Consider the following 24,199-nt stretch of genomic DNA (forward strand, 5'->3'; position numbering starts at 1 on the left):
TTACTGCTCTAAATCCACTTTCAGTTGTTTATGGCACCAGCAAATCTAAATCCAGTCATTCAGGCTGAAATCTTTCGTGCCAGAGGAATGGATTTTCAGCTATGAGAACCCACCAACTTCTTAAAACAACTGGGCTGGGGGGATGGGAAAGATTGTTTCCTCAGTGTTAGAAACATCCGTCCTTTGTTAGGGATTTCTGTCATCCTACTTTTTGCCATTTGCTGGGAAGGGACAGCAGCGCCAATGATGTTGCAGAGGAGTTTTGCAAACTCATGTCCGAATGAAAAGGGAAGCGGCAACCAGCCTTAGCTTCAGGTGTTGCTGTCTGCACTGTATCTATCCTGAATCAAATACTTACAAGTGGCACTGCTATGGTACAGGAGGCACTGGGAGAGATCCATAGGATCCTCACAAGAAGGCATTCTCCAAAAGCTCCCTGTCGTCTGCTATGGGAAGAGGCAGGCACATCTATGCAAGGGGGCTTGCTGTAGGGCAAAGCCAGATGGGATGAGCCTAGCAGCAACCTACTATAAGAAGTCAGGTAGCTGTTAGGGACTACAACTGAGCTGGGGAATGTGGGCTGGGAATTGACTCACTGTGCTGCCAGACAGGTATGCAACAGTGTTAGGCATCTTGCTGTTTCAATGCCAAATTTTAAGTAAGATTGGTCTGTGTGATGTGTAGTTGAAACCCCAGGCAAAATTCTGAGCAGATTTGAACAACTGACCTGTATCCTTAGCATATAGGGATCCTGAGGATACTGGGTAGGATCTCTAACCTAGAGACATTCAGGATGAATAGGATTTTGAAAACACAGGATATTATTCAACCATTCAGTTACTGATGAGTCTCATTCTTGTCGAAGCTATTTGGCTGCTGTCTTTCTGGCTATCACTACTGATTTATGAAAGAGAAACGCTCGAAAGGAAACATGAAGATTTAGATGGAAACTTTTTTAGGAAAGAATGTTTGCTGAAAAGTGCAGTTTGGGGATGATGACTTGCAGATTTTCGGTAGATACATTTGGTAAATAGCTTTATTCAAAAACAAAAGGGAAGACATTTCTGTAGCTGTCCAAATGTTTCTTTTACAAATGCTTTCTAAAGGAACTGTTTCAACATTAAATCAACACATCCAGCTCTTAAAGAAAATGTCTTTCAGAAAAGGGTTAAACGACCCCAAGTTTCAATGAGTGTTTCTTACACTCGTGTTTGAGTGTGATGCTTTGGTCAACCTGGAACAATTGGGTTTTAACATCTTGTGCCAGCTCCCTGAAATGTTATCACTTTGGATTGACCTAAAAGGGTGGGTTGTTTTTAATCTCAGGCTTTTCAGTTTGTCCGCTCGGCCCCAAAATCCATTATTCACTAAGTCTGCTCAGTAGGGATTTATAATGGATAATGCAGCTGACAGGAAGCACAGTCAGATACCAGCAGCAAAGAAAGAAAAAAGACCAATTCCCCAAGGAGCAGCAAACCTGCTAGGAGTGTGTGTATGCGTAGGGTGTCTGAACAGGGAACGGTGGCAGCTGTGCCTTAGCAGAAGAGCACTGGTAGGAGTAAAGGATGTATGCTAATCCCAGCCTGACTCAGTTGGAGCTGTCTCTGAGATGGGATAGGCTCCACTTTGAGTCACTGGAGTGATTCAGACATTTGTGGCTAAGGAAAGTCAAGTTCTTAATGACTTGGGAGGGGTTGGCCTTTTGGTCGTCACCGTGTGAAGTTCATGGATGTAACATCCCAGTCATGACCTCACTGGCTATTAACTTTGGCAAAATGCTGGCCTCTCATGCTCTCCCACTTGCCATTCTAGTGATGAGTGCTTGTTTCACAGGAGAGACAAGTTGACTCTGATTAGCTTGTTCTAGCCTGGGCATAAAGGGACCAAGCACACCCTAAGCTGTAGGAGGCCAAGCCTGCCTTCTCCCTGGACTAAACCAGTGCTTATGAATTGCTCACTCCCAGCATCACCAGTGGAGTAAACAAAATCCCAAATTACATAAATTCATACTCTGATTAACAGACATGTAATAAATGTATTTCTTTGTTCTTCCTGGAGTTGTATGTTCTGCTGTAATCCTGAGTTTTGGAAGGGGGCTCAGCTTTCAAATGCACAACATGTATGGGTCCAAAATGTGTCTCGGAGGTTTGAATGGGTCATGACCTCAAAGAAGCTGGTATTCACTTGCTGTCTAAACATTAGGTCTTTGAGACCTGGAAGACAAATATGAGAATGAAAACTAGCACTGGGGGAGGAAATATCATTTACAATCCAGTTGAAATCTAATCTTTTAGATGCACCAGTAAAGTTTATGTTTCTGTTCATCCACATGTTTGGGCCATTCATCTGGAAACCTTGTATGGAGATCACAAGAGTTCTTATGCTTAGGATTTCTGGGCTGATTTTAATAGTTTTTGGTTTTGGTTTTGTTTTGCTTTAAAAAAGCAGCTGTAGCTATGGGTAAAAATACTAGAAGGAGTTAACCTACCTTTAATTTGGACAAAACAAGTGCATCCACATGCCAGGTACACCAAACCATTGAGCTCACTCATTTTCTTTTGTCATCATACCAGTGAGAAGTTCAAAGCAGAGGTCACAGTTCTCAATTCCCAGTGTTAGGAAACAAAACATGATTCATATCCATCTCTGGGCTTGCAACTGGCAATGTTTGGTTTGTTGGTGGTTGTACATGAGAAGCGCTCTGCTTGCATAAGGACAGTGACCAGAACAGAGATGGCAGCTTCATCAGTGTGGATGTTGTAGTGACTGCTACTAGAAGATGCTTCTCTCATTGTGGCTGGTAATTTCAGGTTCATAATGTTTAAGCAGCGGGTGGTTTGGGACGGGTTGTTTCCTTCCTTTCCTGTCCTAGCAGTGCTGACGTCTGTCTGTAGGCAAAGCTTCTGCTTGCAGCGTGGGTCCCAGCATCTTTCTTTGAACTTGCTCCAAACTCCAGTGGCAGTAGGGTAGGCAGGAGCTTCCAGACAGTCTATATTGTTTGAACTCACTGGTGGTTTGTCCTTCTCCAGCACAAATATTGTAAGGGAATAGCTGAGCAGATGAATACCAATGCAGTAAACTCCTAGGAATGCAGACCAAAGCTGATCGCAGCTCTCTAAGCTCTTGGTCCGTAGACACTTACTCAGTGATGTATAACCTTGATTCTGTCTAACCTCGTCTAACCCTGAGTGTAAGAATTTATTAATCCTCCTGGACAGTGATTTTGCTAAGGCTTCACCCATTGTAAAAGATGCAAACTCACACAAACAATCCCTTCATATGACAGCCGAAATATTGCTTCTTTTGAAGGATATGAAACATGTATATTCAATCTGTTTTCATAACACAGGGCTTGAAAGATCTTCTTTATTTTTAACACAGTTTCAGGGAGGAAGGGGGTCACAATTTTTCATTTTTTCCATTATTTTCACTTCTCTCTTTCCTTCTATTCCACCCATCCCTACTCAAGTTAAAAAAGGAGAAACGAACAATAAAGAAGAAGGAAAGAAAGAAAGGAAAGAAACATATCTCCTAATTGGAGCTGGGTCCTTAAATGTCCCTCTCCTGATAACACTGACCACCATGTCCCAGTGTCTGGGAAGGATGTACTGGGGCATGAAATAACAGCACAGCAAATATCTCACAAACTAACTTCTACCAATAGCTCTGTAAGACAACAAGAGAGTGTTCCCTCTGAGATGGGCTGTCTCATGTGACCCTCGTTATCTCTCTTCCTTTTCCCCTGAGTGCATTGCCAGGGCGGACTGTTTCCTTTATCTCCACAGGAAGCAGTATCCCGCTTCCCTGAGGACGAGCAGTTGGCACGGATTCAGAATGTCATCCAGGAGCTCCCACCATCACATTACAGGTGAGAATGTGCCCATTGAGGGGCTAAGGAACAGCGTGGTGACCCCCACTATCAGGGAATATTGCCTGAAACAGCACTGGAGTTCATTTCCAGGAGTCAATTCCCAAAAGCTGACTCACCATTTCCAAACCTGACCATTTATCTCGCATTTACATATCACTGAACAAACCGTTATTAGAGACCAAACAAGCTCTCCGTGCCTCAGTCTATCACCTTCCTTCCATGTGTATGACCCCTGTGGAGGTGCTTGAGCAAGAGCTAAGCCCTCAGCCTCTGCAGCATCCCATTGTGTCTCCCATCCATCTGCCACCTTCTTCTCACCCATCATGCTAAGGATTGTTTGGTTCATGTCCCATCCTTGGCCACTCCAGAGCAGAATTGTTCCTGTGTTTGCTGCCGTCCCTCATAAATGCTAGTGCTGTAAACCCTCTGTCCCATCCAATGGCCTGTTGTGCCATTGCAGACACTTGACACACTTTTATTCCTTCATGTCAAACCACTGCAGAACGCTGGAATACCTGATCAAGCACCTGACTCACTTGGCCTCCTTCAGCAACATGACCAACATGCATACCAGAAACCTGGCCTTGGTGTGGGCTCCCAATCTCCTCAGGTACAGTACAAAGTCCAGAGCACCATGCTGAGCTCCAGTGGGAGCATCAGCACCTGAGCCTGGAGACCCATCCCCTGAGGGAAATGCAAAGACAAGGAAAAGCAAAACAACTAAAGAGAACAGTAGAGCAAACAGCTTTTAAAGGAGAAAAAAATTCTTGCAGGTTTAATAATGTGAGGTTTTACTGAAGCATCCAAGGAAGCTTGTGGGTTTGTGTGTTACTTATAATAAAAAAGCTGTTATTTGCAAGTTAAGCACATTGGTTTAAAAACGAGGAGTTAGCTCATCACTGTGGAACGGAGATGACATTTCTGACAGCGCCAGTGCTTCTGCAGTGGGGTGGTGAGAGACAGAAAGGCTTGGAATAGAGAGCAACGGGGCAATAATAACACAGGCCTGTGCCCAAATCTGCTTGAGAAGACGTGAGATAAGCTTGGTGGGCTCAAGATGGCATATAGTGTCAGATCTCAAGACTGCCAGCTGGTTTGTGGTGTTTGCTATGCCTGGCAGTCTGCTGGGAAGAGGCCCAGATAAGATGCAGGCAGAGGTTGTGCTGATAGGCTGTAGAGGTAAGCAGAATGAGAAAAAATAGTATATGGGAGAAAAAAAAGAGAAAGAAGTATTTCGTATCTTCTTGAAATTCCTTTCCCTGTTCATCCCATACCTATGCGTTGAGGGAGAGTCCAGGACTGTAGCTGGGCAGAAGGACAATGGCAGAGCTGGTGGGGGGACTCCTGGGCTGGGAGAGGGCAAGAGGGACAATGGGCTGGAGAGGTGCAGGCCTGAAATGCATTCTCTAAAGAGTTATCTCTTTCTAAATCACAAACCACACAAAAACAAGTTCTGAAAATGAATCAGATGTTGACTCTATTTAATATCACAAGGTGGACCTTTACTGCTGAGGTATTTTCATTCTAGCATCTGTCCTTGTCAAAAAAAAAGCCCTGAAGTCTGTTTCCTTTTGCAATCTTTTATAAGTACAAGACCCAAGGAGGAAAAGAAAGAAGCAACAAATACAACTACAGTCTCCTTACAGGGTTATCCTCTTGGCAATGCCCCAAGCTATTATCTAACACACCAGTCATTAACTTTACAAAGGACCCATTGCCCAGAGATAATTTCTTCAGCAACACTTTGGCATGTCAAGATAAGGAATGTTTCTTTGCTGAGAGCAAGAGCGAGAATGTAGGAGTGCAGGAGGGCAGGGAATAGACTACTGGGGCACACGGCAAAGCATTGACAAAATTGGTGTGGGGAAGACCTGAGCAAGGTTCTAAGGGATTACACTGAGAGATGATTGAAGCATTGAGTAGGGATCTGAGCTCCTGTGTTGTCTTTCAGGCCCAACTTTGAAATAGCTAGAAGAGGAGCAAAGAGGGAAAAAAATGTACTTTGAGATTCAGTTTCAACTGCTGCTGAAGAACGTAAAAGCTGAGTAGGGGAAATAACACAGGCAGGAAAAAAACCCAGCAGAGATGGCAGAGAAAACAGAGAAAATCGTTTTTACAGGAGTTAAAAGGCAGAATGAGGATGAGGGCCTGTGAGGGACGGAGAGCAAGAGGTGCAGCAGGACTGGGGAAGACATCCCTGTTCCAAGCCCTGCAGGAAGAAAGCTGGTCTTTCCTTGCCAGGGGCTGTGTGTGGCAATGCTGGGTACTAGTCTACCTCTTTCCTCATGCAGGTCAAAGGAGATTGAGGCAGTTGGCTGCAATGGGGATGCAGCTTTCCTGGAGGTGCGAGTGCAGCAATTGGTGATCGAGTTCATCTTGAATCATGTGGATCAGATCTTCAACAACAACAGGAAAGCCAGCTCTGCAGAGAACATTGGTAACAACCTCCCTGAACCACACCATGTGTCACTTGCCATGTACTCCAGCTTTAACTGTATCCTCTTCAACTAACATCTCAGGCACATCAACACTTATTATCCTCACAGACTCCCCCCAAGACACTTTGAGCCCAATCCCTCATTACTCTTGTCCTCTTCATTCCTATCTATCTCCAGCATTTTCTTTATGAATACCAGCCTCCTTCAGCGTGCTCCCATTTTGCTCTATGGCTTGTCTTTTGCATGATCTCACCCAACTTAACTGTTTCCACAAAAGGAAGGATTGCTTCTCAATCCCAGGTCCAAGCTTTCTCTCAAAGTCCATTAACCACAGTCTCAGTTCTTCTTTCAGACTCCACCAGTTATAATTGCTCATACCAAGAATACCTGACCTGAAGCCACCATTATCCACCCAAGTCAGAGGCCACACTCCCGGGATAAAACTGAAGCTTTTGTTCTTAAAAGCTATGTCTTGTACCTGGGGATATTTTATGAAAGAGATTTATTTTTTTCCCTGGGACATCAACAGTGTTCAGAGATGTTGATTTTGTTGCTTAGTGACAGGTTTGTCAAAATGCTTTTAAGTCTGCGAAACAAGAGGGCTTGGATCCACCGTGACCTCATACCATTTCAGAATATGCATCTTTCTATCTTTCGGTTTTATGCACTGGGAAGACTTGTAATACCTTCAGAAACGGGGGATTAACCACCTTTCTGCTTTCCAGCCCTGTTTCAGCTCATTCCATCCACCTTGCCCTTAACATGGAGCATTCTTTGCTACTCTCTCCCTGGTGCCTGCATTTCTAAGTGTGGTACCCTGCTCAATTCTGCTCTGCTGGTGCCATTCCTATGCTCTTATTTATGTCCTGGCAGAAGGCACAGAGTGAATAACTGCTCTTTTACTGCCTTAAGCATTGTAGTGAAACACTGGCTAGTAAATTCCAAGTCTTCCAGTTGTACTGCAGGTCACTGGCCCAAAACTTGCCCAAGTTTGCTAAGTGCAGAACACTGCTGGCCTTTAACAGCAGCATGGAGTCAAGAAAGCAAATTGCTGATGGTCCCAGTTGATTTCTTAATGGGAAAATACCCCTTCACCCAGCCCCTCTGCACAGGCAGTAGTTTGAACTGTGCTTCAGCAGCAGGGCTATGTACTGAGTAGATTCAAGTCCACTGTGCTTCCTTCATACACCTTGAGGTGGTCTGTTTAGGGCAGGGCTGTTATTGGGGTGGCAAAAGGGAAGTTGGCTTTGCCAGTGCTCATGTTAACAGAGACCTTCAGTTCCCAGGGCTGTTGGCCACACTGCTTTCCATAGCCCTGAAATGCATTAGGAAGATAAAAGTAATGTTATTTCTTAGAACAGTCCCCCATCCTGGAACAAGACAAGGAGAAAGATGTGGAAGTGAGAGAAAGAATTAGTCACTGGGTTTGGATCGGGGACTGAAGTGCTCCAGAATCCAGGGAGGAAGGAGAAAGGGAAATGTGTGTGAATCCTGGTGGTTTTCAGCAATGCCTCTTTCACACTGAAGCACTGACAGCAGAGGCAGCAAGTCTACACAACGCAGCCTTTGGCTGGCAAGCGTGGCCCCTGCTGGGAATGCGCTCAGATGGAGAAGGTTTCTGGGGAGCTGGAAGACTTATCTGACAAAAAGCCTCTCTCCCTGCACGTGCCACTCCTCTCCCCCCTCTGCAGGAGATATTCCAGTCAAATAACAACGTGAAGGTCTCGCTCCCGTCTCTCCTCACCCCAGGCTGGAATGTGTTTCCTTGCTTTTCAGAAAGCGCATCGGTGGTGAAAAGCCTGACCTTGCCCTCGGCCTCCCTGCCCATGAAATTGGTGAGCCTGGAAGAAGCGCAGGCACGGAGCCTGGCTGCATCCCACCCTGCTCGGAAGGAGAGGAGGGAGAACAGCTTGCCTGAAATTGTGCCTGTAACCGGGTCCCTCTTCCACACAGTCGTTGACCTCCCTGACAGCAAGTAAGTGCCAAGAGGAGTGTAAAGTGCAAAGAGAAAAGTGCAGGTTCCCCAGGGTGATCGGGAATGAGCCTTTTGTTAGTGTGATACCCGCGCCCCCCACCTGCACGCACGAACCTACAGCCACCATCGAGACCAAATACCGTGCCCTTCTCAAAATAGAGAAGCATTGCAGTTGCTGGGTTCATAGCTCCATTAGTCCTCATCCCTCCAAGGGGCCAGAACCCCCTGCAGGAGGAATTAATTGTCTTTACATCCTTGTGTAAGCTCAGGATGTAGCTAAACATGGGCTGAGCGTGGAGCAGGTCCAGACACATCTCTCCTCCGAGTTCCACCTGCTGGCGGCTGGTCCATGGCGCGCCTGGTGGCTTTGACCGGCTCGGCTGCATCGTTCTCCACGTTCCTCTGCACTCATAGCTGGGCAGTAAGGCTGATTTTCACCCCTGGCAGGGAGAGATACTTACATAGTGGCACCTATGCCAGGAGAAAGGTCTGATTTCAGCTGAGGTTGCTGCAGTTGTTGGGACTGCTGCCCAGCATAAGTATTTATCTATTTGATGTATCTATCTGTTAATATATGGCTACTCTACTGCCTGGTTCTGTGAGATTATAGCCTCTGCAGCAGGAGGCTTATTAATCTACAGACCCATAAAGCACTGGAGCAAAGATATTTATTTGCACTTGACATATTAAAGAAAAAAGGAGCCATCTAACAATACTAGCAAGAGGATAACCAGCTTAAGACAAAGGGTGTATTGCCCCTCTAAAGTTCATTTTCCTTCCTCACTTGAAGAGAACAGTCCTATCCCCAAGATGTTAATCCTTTCTGTAGGGCTGATTTGTGCCGAGTACTGATCAGAAAGAAAAGTGGAACTAGAGGGGTAGAAAGCCCGTTATGGAGAACAAGACAGGGAGATAAGAGGGCTCTTGTCTGGAAGAGGGGGGATTGAAGAAGGAGTCAGCATGGGTATGTGAAGGAAATGAAACAGACTGTCATGAAATAAAGCATATAGAAGAAAACAGGCTTCAGAAGTAGCAGTTTCTTTCTGTTTAAAGCTGGGATTTCCAAAAAGACACAGGGAACTGGTGTCCCACTTCCTCTGACAGTTGTGAGAAATGGGTTTCATTCCGTTATGCTTCTTCCTTTTTAGTTAGTACATTACACTTGCATATGATCATGTAACACCTATGATTAAATGAATGTTGGTCTAAGAAGCATTAATAGCTGGTTTGCAGCAGGGATTCTTCTATTTTCACAAATTCATAAGAACTAGGAGACACATTGACTTTAAAGGATAGCTTTGTGCACTGAGCGATAGCACCAGTTCCATCGCTTCTCTGAAATTTATCTTGCATTCTGTCATTAAAACCTGTTAAAAAGGTAGATTTTCTTTACGGTGTTGCAAGGTAATTCAAGCTTCAGAGGCCTCTCTTCTGGAGACAAGCATGGTTGATCGCTCAGTTAATCACAGTTGATGTAGATGATGCCAGAGTCAGCTCCCTGAAAAGCTGGCTTAGGTGTCTTTCCATCCATGACATGGTTTAATCAGCAAATCACTTCCAGAAAAGCAAGACTTGGCTGTGTAGCTGTGCCTTGCAAGCATTAGAATTAAAAGAGATGTGAGAAGAAAAGAGAGACAACGTTGAGGCGAGATAGCTCAGAGGCTTTTGTGGGGTATTAAAAAGACAAGAGTCGCTAGGGTTTGGTAACCTCCTGAGCCCTTTTTCCTTCCAGGAGAAAATTATCTACCAAGTCCAAGAAATGGAAGTCAATATTTAACTTGGGCCGTTCTGGCTCAGAATCAAAGTCTAAACTGAGTCGAAATGGGAGTGTCTTCGTCAGGGCACAGAAGCTTTCTGGTAAGAACACACTTTTCAGTTAAGTATTTCTCTCTGCAGTGTTCTCCTGCAGCAGGGATAGCATGGGGCGACCTGTATCCACATGACACTAATACCATTAGACTTGAGATAGTCTAATGGGGTCATGTTTGTTGCCTGGGTTCATGCACATCTCATTTCCACATGATGGCAAGAAGCACCCTTTGAGGAGGAGATACCAGACAGATATAGTAGATATTCCATTTTGGTGTGTGATAAACAGGCTCCTGTAACTCAGCTATCAAGCTTGGGGTCTAGGAAAATCTATGTAGGTTTGGATTAGTCCACTCTTCCAGCCCAGCCAGCCTCTGGCTCCTAACGGTCCTTACATGGCAATGGGTCAGTGGCTGTCCTTCCACTAAAGGGCATTAAAGAACAAACTGTGTTCAGTCTCCTAGTGAAAAACAAGGCACCAGGAGTTCCTATGGCTCCTGGCTCTCAGGACTTTGAGGAAGACTATTACTTTTGGAGCTGGTGTTTGGAGGAGCACTACCAAACATTGCAAGACTCAAAGTGAAACAGTTAATGTTGACAGCATTACTTAACACTACACATAAGAGAGGCTGTATTTGGATCAGAAGCGAGTGTGAAGCCATATGTTGGATCCAGCTCTTTTTGGACCCCTGCCTTGCCCCATGTTTTGCATGTACAGATGGCCTCACATAGGGTGCCCGTGGCAGACCTCAAAATAGCTCTCTATCCTATTTTGATCACGGGATCACCTTCTCACTTTGATAAGGAACACTCTGTCCCAAAATAGTGCTAACCCAAGGATGCCCAGGAATGACTGGAGCCCAGCGATGATGGGGGCTGAGCCTTGTTCCAGGCACAGCACTGAGTGACAGGAGGTTGTTCATTTTCACCAGCAGGACATAGAAATGCACAACTGTGCACAGAGATTTAGGCACTGAAGTAGTGCTTTGGAGAAGCAGTGCTTTAGTGCTGCCATGTTGTATTTTTGTGTGCTGCCAGCTTACAGCCTAATGTGAGGAAACAGATGAACTTGGTGTCGAAACTCGGCACATGCTTTGACACAGTTTGTGTCCGTGCACACAAGTTTGTGAGTCACATAAAGCACGAGCTCCACAGCTTGAATTCTGCTCCTCGGGGAAAGCAGAGCCAGTGCTCAAGACATCATGCCATATGAACATAAAAGGTAGCCAGGACTCCATATAAATGCAAAGAGTAGCTGGAGCTTCTCCTATGCTCATGTGAAAGTCAGTTCCAGAAGCCTTAATTGTATAAACAAGTGAAGCCCAACAAGCCTGCTCACTTTCTGCCTTACCCACTATGTGCAACATCATAAACAGCAGGCTTTGCTCCCAGACATTTTCCAGAGCTCCTCAGACCCTTTTTGGTCTCCCAGAGACTAACTTGTCTTGCTCACCAGCTACATTCCCCCCCATCTCCCCTTTTCAGAGTGGTAACAGCTACACACTTCCAAAACTTCCCCAAACAGACCTGTAGAGTGTCTGGTGACAAATGGCAGCTTTTTTGCTGGGCAAGCAGATCCAATGAGGGCGACCAGAAAAACAGGTTGCTTACTGCCCTCACACATTTCACAGGGTGCTTGCTCATGCCAGCAAAAGCGCCTGGGAATGCAACGTAAAAATAACCTACCATTTGCTATCAGGAATGAGAGGTGAGAAGGCATTTATGTCAGTTTAGTAAGAAAGCCCCCACGACCAATAGACTGACTTGATCGGGAAGGGCAGTGGCACATAACAGATTTGGGGATGCTGAACTGCTTCACAGCGGAGCTGGTGTTGACTGGCTGGGTTAAGTATAGCTCTCCACATGTCTGGCAGGTGCAAAGCTGTTGTTAGCACTAGCAGATCCCCATCTGTGTGCACAAGTGTTGTGGGTAATAAGCCGCGTGGTGTGGATACACAGGGGGAATGCTTGGGAATGGAAAATAACTTTGATGTCTGTCCTGCATCATGCCCATCTATATGTGGCCTTTGGTCTTTATGGGCAAAGCTGCAGGGCCTGAAATCTGCTTCTAAAACTCATTTTCCACAGAAAAAGCAACTATTCGGCCTGCAAAGAGCATGGACTCGCTGTGTTCCCTGCCAGTGGAAGGTGAGACATCACAAGCTTGTACTGTAAGGGTGAAGGAGTGCACCTCTGCATGCTCAGCTTTCCCCCATGCCTGCACAGCTGCAGTGGTCTGTTTGCCTATCTCACCAGGTTGTGTATCTTTGTATGCTTATGCCATGGCTGCTGACACGTGCTCTCACCTTTGTGTACATGCATTTTTAACCCTTTTCTGTGTCTTTTATGTTAGTGCATGCACCTGAGAGTTACCACTGTGCCTAGCTGCATCTCTATTAGCAATGGGATTGCTTCAATTTCATTCTTGGTTACTCTGGGCACAAAATTCCCATTCCCAAAAGTGCTTGTAATAAGCTAACAAAGCCTAGAGCTGTGACCTTTGTGGGCAATGCAAGCTAGCCCAGGACTTGACTGCATCTGATTGACAGAGCCTTCTAATAAAAGTCCTAGGTGATTTCCACTGGAGGGCATCCTATCCAGTCCTGCCTGCCCAGTTTGAAGTAGACCTGAGGGCTGGAGCCTGGAAGGTCTTTAATACCTGCTGTCCCCATCTCTTTGGGTTAATCTTGGTGTTCACCAGGGCAGGACTCATCCCTGGAGGGACTGAGGAGAGGTTCTTACAGGGGAAGGTTATTTGCTAGTGCTTTGCTTCCCACTGACTTCCTCCTCTCTTCCCATCACTAGGGGAGGATGAGAAGAGCAGGTTCAAACGGGCAGTGACTACTGGAGGGTTTTTTGTTCCGGTGATGAAGATACGGACAGGAGGCACAGGCAGCTCGTATGACCTCAGCAAGGAGAATGAGTGGGAGCGGGAAGGATCTGCCATGGGGGCCAGAGGAAGCACAGAGCTGAGTGGGGAGAAAGGTCCTCCCCGGACACCACAGGCAAAGTCACCCCCTGAGCAACTGAAGGTCTTCCGGGCAGCGGAGGATGCTGAGAATGAGCAGACTTCCCCCAAAGGCGGCCGCATGTTCTACACTTGTGAAACAGTTGCCAAGTCAAGCTTCCCAAGCAGCCTCTTCCCCTTGGAGGCCTCCCCTCGCCACCAGAGGAAAGCCCTGAACATCTCAGAGCCTTTCGCCGTCTCCGTCCCGCTGCGGGTATCCGCAGTCATCAGCACCAACAGCACGCCGTGCCGTGTGCCCACCAAAGAGAAGCTTTCCCTCTCCAGCCTAGAGGAGCTGTCTTCCCTGGTGGCTGAGAGCACGAGCCCCTCTGCCCTGGAAGCAGGGACGCACATGAGGACAGAGCAGGCTCTGGAGAGGAAGGAGAAACAGCCGGGGACCACCCTGCCAGCATCCAGAGGTAAAAGTGTGTAAAGGAAGGGGATGTGGAGCCTCTGTTGGACTTTTGGAGGTGCCCTGAAGGTGTGGAGGTTGCTCCAGCCTGCTCTTGTCATAAGAAAGAGACCAAGCTGTAGCAGTGTGGGTGTTGATGGTAGCAGGTCAGGCTGGTGCTTGTTGCAGTAATGAGACTGGGGAGGTGAGTGGCCTCCCGGCAATGTCCTGTTGCACCCAGAGGGAGCTCTTTAGCTTTGTTAGTTGGTGTTTGGTTGAAACAGCACCACTTAGTCACGACTAAGTCTTAGTGACATGCGTGAGTGGTGGACTTGGCAGTCCTGGAGTAATGGTTGGACTTGATGGTCTTAAAGGTGTTTTCCAACCGAGCTGAGTCTGTGATTCTGTGATTCTAAGTAGTTACATCGTTCGCTTGTGTTTCTGATCCAGGCTCTCCTCCTGAGGAGCTGGTGGCAGCCAGGAAACCCGAGTCCTTTGAAACTCCACAGACAGCAGCAGAAAATGAGGAGATGTTATGTGGGCAAAGCAGCAGCACCAGCAGCACCAGCAGCCCCGAGCAGTCCTCAGAGCAGAGTCCCACCTTGGAACAAACACCAGCTTCAGGGGTTCACAAGGGGCTGCCGCCTGCAGACAAGGCAGAGCAAGGACAGCTCAAGACAAAGGGTGTCTCCTCAGAAGGCAGCTGTGCTCCGCAGATCAAGACAGCTAAGACAGAAGAAGGGTCACGCTTTACACATGTGGTAAGGAAGAAGGCATGAGGAAAAAATAGGGGAACAATGTCACGGTGGTGACTGGGAGGTTGCTTAGAGTTTTACTGTGTCCGTAGTCATGAAAACTCAGTCTACGACCTAGACTAAGCAGGGTCAAGAATTGACCATGTAGTGATTTCCCTTCTGTCCGCATCACCATGTGGCGATTTACATTTACACGCTACCTTCTGTCCCCTTCTTGTCTTCTTTTTCTGTAGCTGTATGACTGCAGTCAGTGCAATCTGTCTGCTCGGAGACTCTCCAGATGTGAGACTGTCCAGATGTCTGAGCGTTTTGATCCGTGGTCTCTGAATTCCCCTTCTATTTTTGCTGTCCCATTTGTCTTGGACAGCCTGAACAGTCCTTTTCTCTTCCATTCTATACATATTATTATTATTATTATTATTATAGTATTACCTCCTTTGTATCTCTAGCAGAGCTTTTTCACCAGGTTTCTTACAGCGATACTCATCTCTGGACAGCTATGTAAAGATCTGTTGGCATAGCTCCTTGAATAGATTATTCATTTCAGTTTGTGTGCGATTTGGGAATGCAGATCCTCTGGCAAGGCCAAGAGAACCTGAATGGGAAGAGCTGAGACATTCCAGCTACTCATTCACCTCACTCTTTCAGCACATCTGTCCAGGCCTCATTTTGGCTGCATCTCACATCTTCCCCTCTATAAACCCACTTGTTTATAGATGTGTTTCCTTCCCTGAACTGGTAGCACTATGCGTGTCTGTGTTCCTGTACCTGTAAGTGTGCTCATCCAGGAGACTGCCTATTCTAAGAGGGCTGTTTGAGGAAGATGGAGGGGTACTGGTTGGTAAGATGTGAGCTGCCAGCTCATGGCATTTCTTCTGTTTTTCAGACTGAGGAGGACCCTGCCAATGCCCTTCTAGAACCACTGTGGCCAGAGATACAGCAGGAACTGAAAATCATTGAACCTGAAGAGGAACTCTTGCTCTTGCCAGCCACTGTCCCCAAGATGGGCCTGGTTTCTGAATCCTCTTCTTCAATACAAGCAGATAGTTCTTCCTCTGGCCCAGGGCAGGGTCCAGTCCTGTCTGAGCAGAAATCTGCAAGCAGAACACCACAGATAACAACTCAGGTGCCTTTATTTGGTACCACCAGCATGGAACAAGACGACAGCCTCCACACGGGTCAGTCTGATGTGGTTGCACAGCAGAGCTGTGCTTCAGCCCTACCCAAACTGGATACTTCTCCAACTGGCACAACCACTCCAAGGAACCACCACACAGTGGTGGACAGCCCAAGTGAATGTCTCACTCCTCCCCTGGACTGGAAGCTCTGTAATCAATCAGAATTTAATGAGGTTGCTCCAAGTGATGGATTTGCTTGTTCCAAAGGAGCATGTCCAGAGCCAGGGAGAGAAAAAGATAGCACTTGCCAGCTGCAGAGGGAAAAGGATGGTCTTACCAGAGGCAAGACTCAGAAGGAGAAGCCTGAAATCGTGACTGCTGATGAAAGGGACACATTCTGCTCCAAGGTGCTGAGTAGAGCTGGAATCCAGGAGCTGAAGGAGGGCAATCCTCTTAGCAGAACCCATGATGCTGGTGACCAGGATGATGAGGATACCTGGACAGATAATGTGCAGAGCTTAGAACTTGTGGAGCCATGGGAAGATCACCAGTGGGTTACGAGCCCGCTCCATTCCCCCACCTTTAAGGACATTCAGGAGAAGATGATACAGGAGTTTCAGCCACAGAGCCAGAGAGCAGAGACAGGCCTTTCTCTTAGACCACGATTCAGTCGCAGCCTCTCCCTGGACAGTAAAGACGCAGTGATGAGTCTGTGGACTATCCCATTCTCTTTCATAGATGCCACTGACCAACAGCAACCATGCAGTGACATTCTGACAGTGACTTGTGAGCTGCCCAAGACACAACCCATCTCCCCCTCTAGTTTGAGCAAAGTTAAGCAAGATGAGAATGGCACAAGTCCTCCAGAAGAACCTGCCAAAACTGATGAGCTGAGGTACCCCCTCAGCAGGGAGAAAGCACCAGCTGAGAAGGAAGCACCTTCCAGAATCCTTCTTTCAGAGGCAGAGGAAAAGAAAGTGGATGTAAGCAAAGAAAACCCTTGGAGCTCAAAGCTGGAGCTGTCTTTACCGTACCAAAATAGCTCAGGCAGCTCTTCACAGGCAAAGAACGTAGAGGAGAAGTTATCTGTGTCTCAGGACACTGCCCTGGGAGGAGAGACTGTTACCAAAGCATTGTGCTCTGCCCCTGAGTCACAGCTGAGTAGTAAAGGTGAAGAAACACCTCGTAAGGTGAAGACACGGCCATCATCCCTCAACTTGGATTCACTCCTTCCAGCCCCAGATTTCTTCACGTTTGAGAGCCTGTCCATGCCCTCTGCCCCTGGGAACCTCCTGTGCGGGCAGAAGGAAGTAAAAAGCAGTGATTCTGTCCCATCCCTGCCAACTGCCTGCCCTGCTGCCAGTAAAGGCATTACCTGGGGGTCTCATTTCAATGCCCATGTGGATCTAGACTTGGATTACCTAGCGGTAGCCCATGCCACCACTGGCCGTCGTAACTCTGCCCCTGTCAGCGTGTCGGCAGTCAGGACCTCCTTCATGATTAAGATGTGCCAGGCTCGAGCGGTGCCTGTGATACCGCCCAAGATCCAGTACACCCAGATCCCCCAGCCCCTGCAGGCTCAGAATGCTGCTCCTCCAGCTGAGAAGAAGGAAGCAGAAGCCAAGCAGGCAGTCAGGCAGACTCAGCGGGTGGCATGGAGCCACTTGGAGACCCCCAAGAGCCCCCTGACAGAGAAGAAAGCCAAAGTAGAGAAAGAAAACAGTGACCCAGCTCAGAAGGACTCAGCCTGCCCTTGGCACAGCAGCCTTGGCTCTCCGATGGAGCCATCTCAGTCCAGTCACTACCCTGCTATGGATGCCCCTGTTCTGCGCCGAAAGCGCACCTCCGAGGGGGAGACGGTTGGAGATACCCCACAGTCCTCAAAGATGGAGAGGCCATCAGGGTTCTCTAAGCCTTCCTATAGGTCTAGGCCTGGGAGGCCCCAGAGTCTGATTCTCTTCAGTCCCCCTTTCCCCATTATGGACCACCCCTCCTCTTCAGCAGACTCCAGGGTGTTGCTGTCACCCATACGGAGCCCTACTCAGACCACCTCTTCGAGCCCCATTTGTGGCGATCTGTCCGAGCCTTCGCGGACAACGCCTGAGGGGGTGACACTGCGGAACAAAATGACCATCCCCAAGAATGGCCAGAGACTGGAGACCTCCACCAGCTGCTTTTACCAGCCCCAGAGGCGCTCTGTGATTCTGGATGGACGAAGTGGGAGGCAGATCGAGTAGCAGCTGCCTCTCATATTCCTTTCCCGTGGTGGATGGGATAGGGGTGTCCATGACCAACTCTGTTGCCATTTTGCTGTTGTTAGAACTATTTTGTGCAAGATGGACCCAAATCCTTTAGGGTTTCCTGCAAAGCATTTTGCTATGGAGGTTCATAGTCTTTTTGTCTTGCATTTTCCTTCCCTTTCTCACCCCTGCCTGGTCCCTCACTGTCTGCTTCTTTTTTGCAAGCCAGTCCCAGGGAACTTGCATTTCCTCATACCTATTGTCTAACAAAGCCCTGTGAAAGTCTTATCCTCCCTGTGAAAAGAAAAGAAAAAGAAATCTTGGTGTAATTAGAAAATAGGGCTGGGGGGAAAACATTGTTCCAAAGCACTGCAGCCCAGGGTGCTGGGGCACAACATCTGCTGAGGAGGTAAGTCCAGATGTTTGGGACCTCCTTCCATTGTTTCCCAGCCACCAGTGAAGGACAACGCCTACCCATCCCTGTTGTCTGATTTAGACAGTGTAAATCAGCAGTGCAGGAGACTGGGCACAGCTGAAGAGGAAGGTGAAGCTGGCACAAGCAAGTCACACAGGGTGTAAGACGCACAAGGACAAACATACAACCTGAAGGCACTCTGCCTCCAGCTCTGTCCTTGCATCAGAGATGTGCCCTTCCCAGCATGTGCAAGGGCTGGAATGGAAGCAGCTGGACAGGAAACGTCTAGTTTTAATCTCCCAAGTCCAGCTCATGAGTTGTATTGTGCTCAACCACACCTCCCTTGGGCAAACAAGGTCCATATGGCTGGGGAATGGGTGTGAAGCTGACTGCCTAGTGGTAGAGACTTCTCAGGCTGGTGTCAGTGAAAGCAAAGACACAGTCATAACAAAAGCCAGAAACAACTATTTCCAGCATTGCTTACAGCCAGATGACACCTCTGCAACTATCTCCAGCTGTGCTCCACACTGCCAACAGCAGGGAAAACCAAGAGCATCTTCTGATCTGCATGGCCTTGGGCTATTGCCCTCTCGAACCTTGACTGACGCATCTTTGACCCTTGGTCTTCCATTGCCACTGTGTGGCATGTCCCCAGGTGCTTCTTCTTCCTTTAAACTTCCTCTCTTTGTGGTTTTACACTGTTTCTTTGAGACCACAGCTGGTTGTCACCTCCCCTGCCTTCACTGCTTTCAGATTGCTTAAGATTACGGCAAAGAGGATGGTGTTTAGGACTGCAGAACACATGATGAACAATATAACGAGAGGGGGATTTGAAGTGAATTAAACTCTCTCCTGAAGGGTTATTATTATTGCAGGCAAATACACGTTCATATGAGCAACAGATGCCACAGAAATTGAATTAAAGGTTCCTTTGTAAAGCCTCTAACTGTCTATTCACAGCAGGCTCATCTGTTGCCTGGTATGTGACCGGGGGTGATTGCAGAGGCAGGTACAGCCTGTGCTGCCTCTGCAATTTAAGTGCCACTGGAGACTACAGAGGAGATGGGAACACACGTGTTGCTGCCAGCACTGAGATTGTCCCTGTAATGGTGCTTGCAGTGGCCATCATTCATGGGGAGGTCTGCGTCTGTAGGCCCTCGGGTGGGTATTATGGGCTAGAGTTTATGAAATAACTGAGCATCTGGTAGGAAGTGCTATAGCCACCACAGTGAGAGTCAGTCAGGATTTCCTGAGGGATGTATGTTTTAGGGCTTTTTTTGTGGAGTACTGGCATTTTCAAATTGTTAGCAAACCCATGAGCTCCTGGTGTGTACTGAATGTGTCACTTCATGTGTCTTTGTGGCTGGAGGGCCCAGCGCCTGTACAGTGCTTTCTCTGTACTCTTTGATTGCTAAAGGAGGGAGATGCCAGAGCACTTTTGAGAAGTTCTGGTCCCACAAATGCAAGGAATATACGTCCAGCAGAATTTTCTTCTAGAATCCAAAGGGAGTGTGAAAAAACAGGAGGGCTTTTCCCTGTCACTACTTGCAGCCTTTGATCCTCCTTCCTGTACTCCTCACTTGTGCATAGAGCCATATGAGAGGAAACAGAGCAGAGAATGAAGCCCATACTGTCAGTGTTGTGGAGGGAGAATATTACACCAGACAAGAGCCTGGAGTTCTTGTTCAGGTCCATGTTCAGTCACAGTTGTCAGCCTATGCTTTACCTGGGCAAGCTGTGGACGGCAGGTCCAGAATAATCAGCTTAATGATAACTGTGTTATCCTTCTCCCTGACCATAAGATGCCTGTGAAGCCCCCCATTAAAACTAGGGGATTGCCAGTCCTCCATGCTCCCCATAGCACAGCTCTGGATGGCATTTACATGGCACCCAAATGCCTTTTTTGCTGCCTCATGGGAAAGCTTTCAACCACCATGGCTGAGTTAATTGCAAATGACTTGGGAAGATGTGATACAGGTATTGTGGTAAGATATAGAGAAAGTAAAAAGTATGGAAATGATGCACAGGTTTTTTTGGCATCAATAGAACAGTTTACTTTGGACAGGGATTTATATTCTCTCAGTTCCTAGAAGTTTTATCTGCCAAGGCATCTGGAATGGGGCCAGCGAAGCTCACGGAGTAATGTGGAAAGGAAAAGAAAATGTGATGAAACCTTGGCACCTTAAAACAATTCTTCTCTTTTCTTTTTTTTTTTCCCCTCCTTATTCTCATATAAGCTGATCTGTGAACAAGAAATGAGGTCTGGCAATTTGTATATAGTACACTGTCTCAGTTCTTAACAGCGTTCCAGTAAGTAATTGTGCTTTTGGCAGAAGTGGTGAAACTCCTGCAGGAGAAAACGATTCTAAATCTTTACTTAATATTAACGATCAGCCTCAGCTAAAATCTATATCCAGACTATACTTTTGGAGGGTGTTTCAGAATTTGAACTCAGACAGGTTGTGGATTTTAATGAAGCAGAGATTCTGTAACGACATCTCTATGTTGTAGCTTGATCCCATCTCTTACCTACAGTTTCCTACAAAGCTGAGTACTTGATGAGAATACTGTGCAAGGTGCAGCACTGCACCGAGGTCACCATTCCCATCTCCAGACTCAGACTTCTGCAGACGTTATAATGCTTAATAATGGGTCCATGTTAATACTGATAGGTGCAGAACCAGAACTTGGTAGTTGGAGAGAACCAGAAGACAAGAGCCATCTCCCATTGAATGGTGCTGACTATGTGGTTGGAGCTTCCTGAGATCCAACCTTACTAAGAGATTCCTGAGGTCCAACCTTACTAATAGATTCTTGAGGTCCAACCTTACTAAGAGATTCCTGAGGTCAGCTTCAGGGTCAGACCTGATCTCAGTTTTGCTTCAGAGCCCTTAGATTGCTTTCTGCCATCCTGCAGCAGCAGACTGAACCTGGGACTGGAACCAATCCTAAAGTTCAGGGTTTTGCAGTGGTACTTTTTGGATTCCAAACTCCTGCCCTCCAGCACAACGCTGCAACACTAGAGCCTTTAAGAAAGGGCTTGGGTTCTTTTGCTTGGTTTTGGGTTTGTTTGGGTGTTTATTGTGTGTGAAGCATTATGGAGAGGGACAGATTATTTCGTGGGAGACTGGCCTGCCCAGAATTTGAGGTTTTGGGTGCAGGAGAGTTAAGTTTGTTGTTCTTGGTATTATGGAAAGGACCTTCCTAACAAACTGGCACAGCATTCGCAGCTCTACAAGGATCATTTCAGGGAGCCTGCAGTACATTTGATTCTCCTGAGGCTGTGAAGAGCATCAAGGCTATTCCCAAGGTTGCAGATGGCCCCAGTCTGTCATGAGATGTTATCACCAGCATGGGTTCCTTGGGGACTTTCACTGATGGGAGACAGGAGACACTTATACTTCCCATGTTGTCAGGGAGGTTGTGCAGCTTCTGTTAAGAGTAACTTGGAGAGAAATGGCTGGGCTGTCAAAGATGAGAATCCCCTGATGGAAAGGAGGGACATGGAGAATGTTAGCTCATGTGGGAGCTGCTTTATTGGCAGGAGAGTCAACAGAAAGGAGGATTGTATTTTACCTTATAAAGCACATTCCTCTGGGCTGTCCATCCCATGCTATCACTTCAGAAAGACTGAAGCACTTCTTTTTTTCACCTTTATGGCTTCAGAGGAATTTAGGTCTGTATTAGAAAGCATCCATAAAACCCTGCAATGTTTTCCCTCATCCAGAGTCCAAATGGTGCAATCAAAGTATTGTTTCTTTCTTTATGAATTCTGAAATGCCTGTAGTGGTGAATATTGTGTTGAATTTATATATATATATATAAAAGAACATTCTATATATGTTAAAATGGAAGTGTAATTAAAATGAAGGAATTGCCTGAATAGAATCCTGCACATTTGTGAAATGGGCTGATGCATGGAACTCGTTTCTGCTGCAACTTTTGTAGTACTGAGGGTGTGAGATCAACTGGCTTTTTGCCCACGGAGGAGAAGCTAATCTGTGGTGGGCAAAAGGCCGGAATCTGCCTTCCTGAGCAGGATCTTGTCCTGAGAGAGAAGGAATGAGATCAGGGCAGACAAGAGTGCAAGGACTGATTTAGCTTGCCACCACAAGCATATCCCCAGTCCTTGGAAATGCAAACAATCTACAGGAGCATGTATTATCCTTCAGGCATGCCCAGGTTTTGCAGTTGTCCCTTTTGCTTCTCTCCATGTCTAGGGAAAGATAATCTCTAGGGGAAAGGAGAAGCTGTAGCTGATGCCTATTTGGTTTAGCTTTGGCTTGCTCCCGATTGATGTAAAGGCTTGGTGATAACTGATTCTGCTCCAAGCGAGGAATGGAAAGCTTGCCACGGAGCTCAACTGGAGCTGGAGCAGGACTTCAACAGCCCTGGAGAGGAAAGGTGGCAGGAGGCAAGAGCTTCCTGAGGGCTCCATGCAGCAGCCCAGGCCTTAGATCTTGTTCTTGTAGGCACTGGTCCTGTTTGGAATATTATTTGCTGCCAGGTCAAGGGACGGGCTGGAAGTCAGACACTGTGAAAAGGACTGTCCCCATCCCACTGGCCCTGGTTTGTGATTACTTCTTCTGCAAGCCCTGATGGGATTGTATTTTTGTTAAGCTCTGTTCTCTGTGTGGACTTGCCTGCCTTTGTGCCTTATTGCTTTTAAAAAGAAAGAAAAACAACGGCCACAAAAGAAGAATGTTTTGCCAGGTCTCAACCATGAGATTAAACTGGAGTTTTTATAAAAACAGACCTGTGCCCTAGTGATATGTTGGAACACTTTCTTTTTCCTTTGGATTTGGTTTATGAGTGCAGTGCAAATGCATTTGTCTTTCTCTGACATGGTGTTTGAGCCCTTCCTTTTTTTCGTGTGAGTGGCCCTAAGCTGTGTTTGACTGTGTGGATGAAGGTTAGAGCCTGATCACACACTTTTCTTACTGTAGAATGACCAAAGCATCTGAAATGCTTTCAAACTTCCAAGGGTAGAGTTCATCTTTCTTCTTACCATTTCTAGCTCTACCAGGCTGAAGTTTCAGTGATGCGCAACCACATCCTCCTATTTGGCACATCTCATGCAGAATTCTGCCTTGCCTGTGATAACATAGAGCAGCACTGAGTACAGAAATACTTTGGGATCTCAGTTCTTGTGAAGGGGAAGCCAATATGGAGCAATAGAAGCTACTGTGAAGCCTCTGGTTTAGGCACTTGTGTTGGCTTGAAAAGGACAAGCAAGAACACAAATATGAATTAAGTTCCCTGGTGCTCTGGATTCTTGCAGTGTCCGTGTTGACCCAATCTCTGAGCTGTAGCCTGCAAGTGAATAGTATTAGTATCTGTCTGTTATTCTATCCTGAGGTGGTAGCCACAGTGGACATAGCTACAGTTCAGCCTGTTCTTTGTTCTCCTTAAAAGCCACATGAATCATTAGGTTACATGGAATACTTCTTGTTCCTCCTCAGCAGCTGAACTCAGGGCTTGATTCCCTTTCCTACCTCTTTCATGACTTCAATTTCCCTTTAGGAAAATGCCTGGGTTGTGCTTCCTGCTTACCATGGCAACTGACACACAAAGTGAGAGAGAAAACCATGTCTGTTGAACTCTGGAATTGTTGTTAGTCATAGCCAACTATTAGTGCTGTATGAGAAACAGTTTTCTTGTACTCTTTGTGCCACAGAGTCTAGCAATGACTTGGCCGTAAGACAAGAGGAGAATCTCAAACTGCTCCCCATGCATTCCCACGGTTATGAAAATCAAGTAAAAGGTTCCAGTCAGCACTATTGCCTAAATCAGGGTGCTTGAACACATGGAAGTGCTTGAACACAGTTCCAGCCAATTCCTTTTGCCTGCTTTCCCATCACCACAAGTGTGAAAGTCTGACTCAAGACAATCCTTTGTGTATGTTGTATTGGAAGCAACAGATACAACATCTTGGATACTTTCAGCTAAGCCAAAACCAGGATTAAGCAAGTTCCCAAACTGGCTGTGAACCAGGAAACAAGCTAACCCAGTGCCAAAGAGCATTTGATACTGGTGTTTCATGCATCCTCCTTGCAACACAGGAATGCAGCTATGGGCAACAAGACATCTAGCTGGTATCCCCCTGAATGGAGCTAAAGGTCAACTGGCAGCAAAGGGAAGGCAGCCTGTGCAGGGAAGGGAATAGAGCCCAGGGAAAGA

General features: G+C 46.8%; 1 protein-coding gene across 1 annotated transcript in view; it reads left to right on the forward strand.

Annotated features, from left to right (window-relative positions):
* ARHGAP31 (Rho GTPase activating protein 31) overlaps positions 1-17,601 on the forward strand; it is a 54,798-nt gene extending 37,197 nt beyond the window's left edge. The window contains exons 4-12 of the mRNA XM_010019876.1: positions 3,786-3,868; positions 4,374-4,481; positions 6,163-6,308; positions 8,086-8,284; positions 10,017-10,141; positions 12,182-12,241; positions 12,899-13,519; positions 13,942-14,252; positions 15,133-17,601. Of these exons, the coding sequence (XP_010018178.1) occupies positions 3,786-3,868; positions 4,374-4,481; positions 6,163-6,308; positions 8,086-8,284; positions 10,017-10,141; positions 12,182-12,241; positions 12,899-13,519; positions 13,942-14,252; positions 15,133-17,601 (4,122 nt within the window). The remainder of the gene's footprint in view (positions 1-3,785; positions 3,869-4,373; positions 4,482-6,162; positions 6,309-8,085; positions 8,285-10,016; positions 10,142-12,181; positions 12,242-12,898; positions 13,520-13,941; positions 14,253-15,132) is intronic.
* The last annotated feature ends 6,598 nt before the right edge of the window (positions 17,602-24,199 follow it).

This window comes from Nestor notabilis, unplaced genomic scaffold, assembly GCF_000696875.1.
Source record: "Nestor notabilis isolate BGI_N333 unplaced genomic scaffold, ASM69687v1 scaffold4978, whole genome shotgun sequence".
Classification (NCBI taxonomy): domain Eukaryota; kingdom Metazoa; phylum Chordata; class Aves; order Psittaciformes; family Psittacidae; genus Nestor; species Nestor notabilis.